This window comes from Temnothorax curvispinosus, unplaced genomic scaffold, assembly GCF_003070985.1.
Source record: "Temnothorax curvispinosus isolate PA1 unplaced genomic scaffold, ASM307098v1 QBEX01012428.1, whole genome shotgun sequence".
In the NCBI taxonomy this organism is placed as follows: domain Eukaryota; kingdom Metazoa; phylum Arthropoda; class Insecta; order Hymenoptera; family Formicidae; genus Temnothorax; species Temnothorax curvispinosus.
Genome location: NW_020222208.1, coordinates 6074 through 16200, shown reverse-complemented (window position 1 = coordinate 16200; position 10127 = coordinate 6074). Strand labels below are relative to the sequence as shown.

Genomic DNA, 10127 nt, shown 5'->3' with positions numbered 1-10127 from the left:
AACAAGATTGCATATAACTATCAGGTACTTGGCAACAGGAGATAGTACGCGATCATTATCGTATGCCTTTCGTATTGGACATAATACTGTCTCTAAAATAGTGTCAGAGACTTGCGAAGTCATTTGGAATAATTTGAAAGATACCGTTTTTATAAAAAATGATGAAAGCAGCTGGCAAAATGTTGCCGATGATTTTGAACGGCTTTGGAATTATCCCAACTGCATAGGAGCCATCGATGGAAAACATGTAACCTTCCAGGTGACGTATGAATAACTCATGTAATTAAAATTAAAATTAAAACTAATTATAACTAATTAAAACTTACACTGCAAACTTATATATTTTACATTAATATTGCACATAAATGTTTTTTATTGCAGGCTCCACCGAATTCCGGTTCGACATATTATAACTACAAAGGAAATCACAGTATCAATCTCCTAGCAATTAGCGATGCCAAATATCGTTTTATTATTGTCGATATCGGAGGCGAAGGCAGACAGAGTGATGGAGGAATTTTTTGTAACAGCCTTATTAGAAATTATTTTGAAAACGCTTTATTAAAGCTACCAAATCACTGATCTATATTATAACTGGATAGTGAATACCCTACTCCCACCCCAAATTTTATGAAGCAATATGAACGGCCGCCATGTTGGCCGCAGCGGGCACTTCGGGCGTCATCGGAAGCCGTCGTGAGCGTTCGTAAATCGCCGAGTTTGAAGTTGCACACAGATAAAAAATTTAAAACCGCTTAATGTTGTTAAAGTTAGTAATTTGTAATCGGGTAACTTTTTCGTTGTCAAAAATGAAAAAGAATTGCGTACATTGTGGAAAAAGCGACAAGGGTGAAAATGTGCCCAGGTCTTTTCACCGGTAAGTATATATTATAGTATCTAATTTATTATATATATTATATATAAATCAATGGCAATCAATCACTCGATATTAAATTATTGGTTATGTTGAATAATTTATTGCTTTTTGTAGTTTTATTTTCACGTCGTACGATTTTTAGAGATAAAATACATTATCTATATTATAATTAATCCGTGCATGAGGTAATGTCGTGAAAATTACAAATTGAGTGAACAAAAATAACTATTACAAAGTTTGTCTTTTCATTCAGATTGCCAACGAAAAGGCCACGAGAACTGCAGTCTTGGCTGAAAAATCTAAACCTACAGAACAATAAGCAGCCACTCGAAAATCTGCGATTTATTTCAATAAATGCATTTATATTTTACACAATTGTATGTATAAGAGTGCGTTCCGTTTCATGCATGATGCGCATAATGCATAATTTATCCTTGTTCACTAAATATTAAACAAAGATAAGTGATGCATTATGCGCATCATGCGTGAAACGGAACGCACCCTAAATTAACTGTAAAAACACAACTAAGCGATTTTCACTCCTGTGTGCAACTTCAAACTTGGCGATTCACGAACGCTCACGACGGCTCCCGATGACGCCCGAAGTGCCCGCTGCGGCCAACATGGCGGCCGTTCATATTGCTTCACAAAATTCGGCCTATTCACTATCCAGTTATATATAGATCAGTGTACCAAATCCTAAGTCAGTTCAGATCATGGTGGAAGAATACATGGTGTGCGCAAAACGACTCTTTCTTTGTCTAAAATCTATTGTTTCTTTCTGATTGCGACACGAAAAAATATATGTCTACCAACATAAAAAAATCCCTAGAATTCTAGGGATGTAAGTGGCGGTACATTGCAGAATTTACTATGACTGACTAGACTGTAACATATGTACATACAACTACATATGTACATATGTATGTGTATTATGTGACATTAATTGATAATTCGTTAATCGTGTGAAATTATATATGTAAAAGTAGACAGTTTGTTGTATAAATGGAAACCTCTAAATCCTGAATGTATTCCTTCTTACTATTTGTTATCTTTATTGTTTCTTTTACATCTTAATAAATACTTTAATATAAAAAAAAATATTTAAAAAATATCAATATTAAAAATAAAATTGCACGAATAAAATTAATAAGTGTAAGTGTAAGTGTTTTTATGTTTTTCAATCCTTTCTCGACAGTGTGGTATTATTTTGAAACATTTCTTGAAACAACTTTTTCTTCTTGCATACTAACATAAGTTTCGAAACATTAGAAATTAAGAAAGTGAGAGTTGTATGAAAAAAAAATGTAATTTATTACAATATTACTATAAATTTTACTTTTAGGTACACATATTTATATACATTATTTCATTCTGTCAAGTATATTTACATAATTAATACAAAATTACAAACGTTATATATATTGTACATTGTTTTTTCTCGAGTAGACGAGATTGCGCTTATTTGCGCTTTCTTTTTGCAGGAAAAACATTCATTTTTTTTTAACTTTTTTGTCTTTCTTTTTTCTTCCTTTCTTATATTTTCTCTTTTATTAATTTCGTTCACTCTGATGTATGTGCGAGTTCTAACGAGGCATTGTAGCACTTCCTCAGGTACCCAATTTGAATCGTATCCGGAGTTTTTAACGAACGGCTGAAAGTTCACTGCGCCTATGTAATACAGCTTTCTTTCTTTCACACCTACAAAAGAAATGCATAAGTAAAGTAACTCGAAAACTTAGTTAGTCGGAAAAAGTCATAGCAAAAAGACAATAGATCTCAAATCTCAAAATCAATTATAGATATTTGTTATCTACTATACAAATGTTGTCTGCAAATGTAATTCCACGAAATGTAAGAAAAAAATAAACAATCAATCCGAAGATATACCAATTTGTGTATATTCATAATCATTGACAAGGTACACTGTTCTTGAGATGAAAGGGTTGAACCGATTGACTTAACATTTTTCTCACAACTTGTTAAATATGTTTGTGAGACAACTATGTGGGCGATGAGAGATTTCTTAATTGTCATACATTTCATGGTAGATTGAATAATTCAACAAAAAATAATTTTTTATTGAAACCAATAGACATTTGTCAAAAAACCCGAATTGATATATCTTCAAAGTGAGTATTACAAACCTTGTTGGGAACGTAGAATTCCGTACGTTGCACAACGAATCAAAAGGCCCTTCTGGTGTACGGTTGACCCTGCCATTTGGTTCCAGCCAAGGATTTCTGAAAAGACATAAAAAGAATAAAGTATAAATAATAAATACTTCCTTTTTAACTTTATCTGGCATTTATTTAAAATTAATTACAAACGACACAACGTTACGACTAGGCACTTCCTAGTTAAATATTTGTAATTATTGATAGGTACACTTGAGAATAACTAGGAAGCGCCTAGTCGAAACGTTGTGTCGTTTGTAATTGATTTTTAATAAATGCCAGATAAAGTCAAGAAGGAAGTATTTATTATTTGAACTTTTTTTTATTTGCTGGCAAAGAAAAGTCTTATACGTCTTTTAAGAATAAAGTTTGTTATTCGTAGTAATGAGTGCAGATTTGAAAATTCTATTTGTATTTTTCAGCACATGAAAACTGCAGTCGGTAGTAAAAACAGTTTTCAGGCCTTCGGTCTTACCACGAGTAACAAAACGTTCTCAACGGCAGGTTTGTTTGATAATGGAGGATTCACACTGCGTCCGATGTTCGACGTACGACGATCCGACATCCAATAGGAAATTTTTGTCTCTAATAATAAATTCTGTTATTGGATGTCGGATCGTCGTACGTCGAACATCGGACGTAATGTGAATCCTCCATAAGAATCTGTACTTTATGAGACTTTATCACTGATAATGGTTTTTATAAACTTTTTATTGCCCGTGGTATGACCAAAGATCTGAAAACTGTTTTTTTTATGGCTCTATTGATATCTGTAGTGGTTTGTGGGTACTAAAATATTTATTTATGAGAATATTATTATTAGTAGCGCTAATTAAGTACTTGTAGTGTAATACATACCGACAAGACACTGACGTTGTTGGAGTTTCATGTTGACCTGTCATATCTGCCTTATCCAGCAGACCTAAATCAAGCAAAGGTTCTGTCATCATCCTTGATACGGGTGTTGATGAACGTAGCAAAGATGAAAGTTCCGGCTCAACAGATGAGATTCTCTCCTTTGATGGGCCTGGCACAGGCAACAGACTTGCAGCATTTATTGCTTCTAGAGGTGACGTTGATGGACAAACCAAATTAAAGGTCCGCTTAACAATGTTACAATTTACATTGCCTTTGTCATGTGCCCTAATAAAGAAAATATAAATGTAGTTTCATTGTCACATGGTTCTTGGAGCAACATCCATAGTCATCTTGTCATAAGCGTATGAATATTAATAGTTTATGTTAACTTTATTATTCTTAATAATTATTTTTAAAAAAGGGAGCGTCAATATTTGCTTTGTTTAATAAATTACACATCCAACTTACTGTTCGTTTGTTGTTACCAGATGCAACGTTGGTACAGCAGTTGGCAAAAGTCGTCTTTTAAAAATATTTTCTCCTCTTTTTCTCTTCGATTGAATGAAAGATTCCGGAGTAAAGTGTACGGAGCAAATTCGTGCTTAAATAACAGATAAAAGAGATACATTACAAAACTTTTCTGATCTTTCAAACAATATAGTTTTTGTTACTTCATGATACAGTATATCAAAATAAACAAATTTAAATTTTATCATGCAGAGGCATACCGTTAACGATGTTCGAAGGCAATATAACCTCTCCAATGCTCCGAAACCATCCTTCACGAATTATTTTGTTATCCGGTAATTTATGAAAATTGGCTTGCTCCGGTGTGCATGTTCTGCAATTATTTTCACAGTTTTTCACTATGCAGCGCACCATTTTCAACGATTTTTCACGTTTCACGACGCTCACGTTTCGACAGAGAATGTCAACAATGACATATACAGAAGTAAAGTAAGATCAAGTAAGATAGAAGATAATAACCAGGGAGTGCGAGAAGGATGTTTAGACACCAATCGTACCAAATTTTCAAAGCTAAACATTTTGTTTTTCGCAGTTGCCTGCCCTGTGTTTTTTCGTGCCCCAAAGGCTGAAAAGAGGCGTGGTTTACGAGTTTTGCGCACACCATGTATTCTTCCACCATGGTTCAGATTGATGGACCAGTTCTCCCTTATGTGCTGCTAGCAGATGAGGCCTTCCCCTTAACAAACTTCATGATGAGACCATATCCACGGAGTGGAAGGCTAAATCTACCACAAAAAGTATTTAACTACAGACTCAGTCGAGCAAGAAGAGTAGTAGAAAATGCTTTTGGGATATTAGCACAAAGATGGAGAATTTATAGAAAGCCAATAATATCAAGCGTTGCTAACGTAAAGAAAATTGTGCAAGCAACAATAGTATTGCATAATTTTATTATTAATAATGGAGAACAAATGCAGTTACAAGATAGATATATGCATATTAGTAATGACGAGGATCATTCAACGAATTCCGGAGGGCTTTGCTCATTACCAATTCATCGAGGAAGGGCATCTCAAAGTGGAATCGAAGTTCGAAACGCGTATACTGCATTCTTTAATGGAAATGGTGCATTACCTTATCAATGGGAAAGAGCTATAGAGAATAATTTTTAACTTTATAAAACTTTATTATTTTAAAAATATATAACTTTATATAATATGTATTAAAAATATATAACTTTATATATATCGTACTTTTATATATCGTATGTTTAGCATATATTTAAAGCTTATATAATTAATATAACATGAAAAGCACAAGTTAGTGAAGTGATAAAGAACTTTCTAAATTAAAAATGTCGGTTAATATTTTTATCTCAAATTGTGCCCTATCCCGTGGTGGCAATGCTCGTAGTCGACTTCCTATTTGGAGGAGAAAACCGTCAACAGCATCAGGCGTCTTTTTCGACTCTTCAATGTTTGATAAGATTACTTTTTTTATTTCAATATCTGAGCTATCATCATGTTCTTTTATTTCTGAAATGTAAAAACAATGTCTTTTTTACAAATTAAAGATTGGAATTATATTAAAGAAATACTGGAAAAATAATGAAAATTTACTTCTTTTCTTTGATGACTGCGACTTAAATGAGGAAGAATTATTAGTTGCTGGATCAAATGTGTTGGCCCAGCTATCTAACGAGATAGAATCTGATGAACTTTGAGGTAATGGAACCTTTTCAGCAGTATTGGTTATCGATTGTATTGGACATTCATCGATGTCTGCCGGTAGTGCCGGTAAACTAGTGACTGTGCTGTAGTATTAAATAAATTAATTTATAATTGTAATAAATTTTCTTTAATTTTACAAAAAATACTTACGGTGATTTTCCTGTTATGTCATCTAGGAATTTCATCTGGTTGTACAAAGTAAAAGTCATCTTATCATTTTTTATACTTGCAGAAGATCCACTCGGTATGTATGCGTTTTCTTTTTTCTTCGCTCTAACATAGCTGTCGCGAAGTTGTTTCCAGCGTTTTTGAACAAATTCTAGATTTTCGTTTTCTTTAATATTAAAAAAATCAAAATTTGGAATTAGTTTTTAAAAGAGAAAACATATAATACTTATTGCAGTATTAGTTAAAATATTTTATTATATACATTTTATTATATTATGTAACTTGTAAAAACGTACCTCCCATTAAATTTCCAACTTCTTTCCATAATGCCTTCTTTTTTAAACTTGTTCTGTCTTTAAGAGGTATACGGTGGTCATATAATGCAGATCTAGAGTATACAGCATTAACAAGCGCCTCATTATATTCACTTGTATTAGTTGTTTGAATGCTTGTCGATTGATCTTTCTCAACTGTAAACATAAAATACGTATAAATATGTATATATATGAATATATATATATATATGTATATAAACCAGTGTGCATTTATCATAAAATTTGATTGTTATAATTATTATTTTTAGATAATTACTAATAGTTGCAACATTGTTGTCATCAATGTGTAAAAGATGTTTTTCCTCATTATAATGTTTCAAACAATTATGTTGTAGCAAGCTAGCATCTACAAACCCATCAAGTAGCCCGTCAAGTAGCCACCCACAGTATCCACATTTTATTGGCTGTAAAAAGTAAAAAGAATAATAAACATAAATAATTTGTTATTCATAATGAAATATATTCCTATTTATATTAAACTGAAATAATCAATGCAAACTAGAGAAATGTTTCATCAAATTTTAAATTAACCTCAAAATATTATTAAAAAGCACAATGTAAATACAAGCAATTACAAATATTACAATAATATTAAAAACTGCTAATTAGATACTTACAGGACTTTTATCTCCTTCGTTGTTCATCATCATTTGCAACAAAAACTTCCGAAATCAGTGTCTTCTGTTTTGTCTCTATTCGACGCATATTACGCTACAATAATGGATTCGGCGGAACGGCAGCGTATCGAAAATAGCGGAACGTCTGTGATTGGTCAGATTCTCGATACGCGCAATCCGCGATACGCGCAATACGCTCCATGGGACTGCACCCTAATAGTAATTAATCGTCGCGTCGCGTAAAGAGTCACGGTCGGTCTCGCTCCGCGCGTACTTCGTAGTCTTCGTACTTACCGTGTCTCTCGAGTGCTCTCGAGATAGGTTAACTGATGAATAGGAACTGACTGACAGCGCGCTAAACGAACGCACTGTCTACACTGCACTGCACTGCGATACTAACGCCGCTAGCCGCCAGTGTCGAAAAAGTGAAAGTGACGTTTCTGATTATGACGTCATCATATAAGACGTCGGCGTTAAGCCCGGTGTCCACGATGCAAGAACGTGTCCAAGTTTCGGTTTAAGCCAATCAACTTGCAGCTCTTACAGAAAAGTAGCAGTTTCATTGGCTTAAACCGAAACTTGGACACAGTTCTTGCATCGTGGACACCGGGCTTTAGAAGTAGTATCTTAAAAATAAATTTTCACATTTCGGACTTTGCATCGTAATATCTCTGCTCGTAGGACACGTAGCGGAAAAATAAAAACACTCTTATTATATAATTCAAACCCAAGCTATCGATCAAGCCTACTTAGAACTTGATCCGTTCACTCGTTATCGAGATCTCAACATCTCGGGTACTCGCAACCCGTCGCGTCGCGTAAAAGAGTCACGGTCGGTCTCGCTCCGCGTGTACTTGGCCATGGTGGAAGTAATAAGGTGTGCTTATGCGCACGTTTCTTGCAATATATCCAATCACAAAACGTGACAAAAGTCCGCCATGTTTTTTTAATTTTGGTAGGAGATTCAAATTGTGTGATTATTTAGACTATGTTTAAATGTCGTTATGAAAGTAAAAAATGTAATTGTCACTTGAATCGCCATTAAATCTAATTATTTTTTAAAATTACAATAGAAAATTAAGAAATATAGAAAGAAGAAATGAATTACACGGCATGTCAATGGTAAAATAATTTCGATTCATACTGTTTGTTAAATCTTGCACTAAAAGTTTGAAAAATGGTGTCGCAAAATTGTTGTATATTAAGAAATGGATTATTTATCGCTTTTCGCTAATTTTGTCACTTCTTATTCTCTAAAAAGTAGATTGTAAAATTAATTAATATAAAATGACATACCATTACAGTTTGTGAAAATATTATTTATTAAATATTATTATTTTAATTAATTGTAATGTAAATCACATCATATTACAATGTACAAGTCGATGTTCTTACTGTCATAGAATGTAATAAAGCCAAATTTTTATCGTTGCTTGCGACAGCAACTAGCTGTACGAAATTCGACTCGCAAGGCTGATCCCGATTGTGCCATGATCAGTGCCTGTCACATTTCTCTGTGTATCATCTGTTCCTAAAAATCGTATCATTCATATTACAATTCAATACTTATGTTATAAATGATTTTTAATTCACAAATGTGTACTTAGAATTTAAGTTACATTTAGTAACATGTAAAGTTACGAATATTTCAGAAATTGTATTGGACTTACAAATGAATTGGAAAATATTGATTTGGAATACAAACACGTTTATAGCAAGGATTATGGATAATATGTAAGGACCTGAAATATTGTCAATATACTTACTCGATATTTTACTCAATTCTGTGTTGACACTATGATCTACTATCGATGCCATTGGAACCGCATCAGGAAGTAGTTTTTTTGAGACTCTTCCCGAGTTTCCTACTAAATTTTTAAGCCATGTCTTATCTTCGAATTGACCAGGTAGAAAATGTTCTGAACAAACTCGAGCTGCAAAAAACGTTACATAATTTTTATATATTTTACATATGCAAATTAATAAATATCTTATACATTTTTACAAAGCATGTAGCACGTTTTTATTCATATTAATTACACAAGTATTTTTTAAATTCATAAACAAAATTCATACAATAATATTGTACACTTACCAGAAGTAGGGTTAATGTTCTCTTAGCAGAAAACTTTCCACTTTTCTATCATTTCCGTCTTCCTCGGAAATTCCAAGAAAGTAATGTTTCGGTTTTTTGCGTTTCGCGTGTTGTTTTTACAATTTTTTATTGAACACGACGACATTATTTACGAATTTTGCACTTTTGACTGTGTACTAACTCACGGAAACACACCGACACAAGAATCTGTTAGTATTAGTTCAAAATGGACGATTTTTGTCACGATGCGCAGAACAGACGAAAATGTGTCCGCAATACGAGCACACCTTATTACTTCCACCATGTACTTGGCGCGAGACACTACCGTGTCTCTTGATTTTAAAAATAAATTTTCACATTTGGACTTTGCGTCGCAATATCTCCGCTCGTAGGGCACGTAGCGGAATATTATAAGAGAAACCCCCCCCCTAACTGGACCCCAAGCTATCGATCAAGCCTACTTAGAACTTGATCCGTTCACTCGTTATCGAGATCTCAACATCTCGGGTACTCGCAACCCGTCGCGTCGCGTAAAAGAATCACGGTCGGTCTCGCTCCGCGTGTACTTGGCGCGAGACACTACCGTGTCTCTTGATTCCCTATCAATGACACCTGACCAAACAGCACTGAGTGATTCAGTAATATTAGGTGGGGCCTCATCACGCTTGGAGCCCGGTGTTGATGCCGCATCTGCTGAAGCTTCCTCATCGCGGCTATCGTGTACCACAACGAATAAAGAAGTAGCTTGCTTATTTTGCAATTGTACACAAAAGAAAATTGGTCAGCGAAGGGTTAACGTAAT

The 10127-nt window shown here is 33.9% G+C and overlaps 2 protein-coding genes across 2 annotated transcripts; both read right to left on the bottom strand.

Moving 5' to 3' along the window:
- Positions 1-2244: 2244 nt before the first annotated feature.
- On the bottom strand, positions 2245-4861 carry LOC112462433. Its single transcript, XM_025028197.1, has 5 exons — positions 4641-4861; positions 4381-4513; positions 3913-4197; positions 3025-3120; positions 2245-2578 (listed from the first exon to the last, which is right to left on the bottom strand). The coding sequence occupies exons 1-5, from the start codon at positions 4792-4794 to the stop codon at positions 2521-2523; spliced, it is 726 nt and encodes a 241-aa protein (XP_024883965.1). The 5' UTR covers positions 4795-4861; the 3' UTR covers positions 2245-2520.
- Positions 4862-5633: 772 nt separating this feature from the next.
- On the bottom strand, positions 5634-7429 carry LOC112462434. Its single transcript, XM_025028198.1, has 6 exons — positions 7231-7429; positions 6870-7017; positions 6575-6748; positions 6261-6444; positions 6000-6193; positions 5634-5915 (listed from the first exon to the last, which is right to left on the bottom strand). The coding sequence occupies exons 1-6, from the start codon at positions 7261-7263 to the stop codon at positions 5701-5703; spliced, it is 948 nt and encodes a 315-aa protein (XP_024883966.1). The 5' UTR covers positions 7264-7429; the 3' UTR covers positions 5634-5700.
- Positions 7430-10127: the final 2698 nt, after the last annotated feature.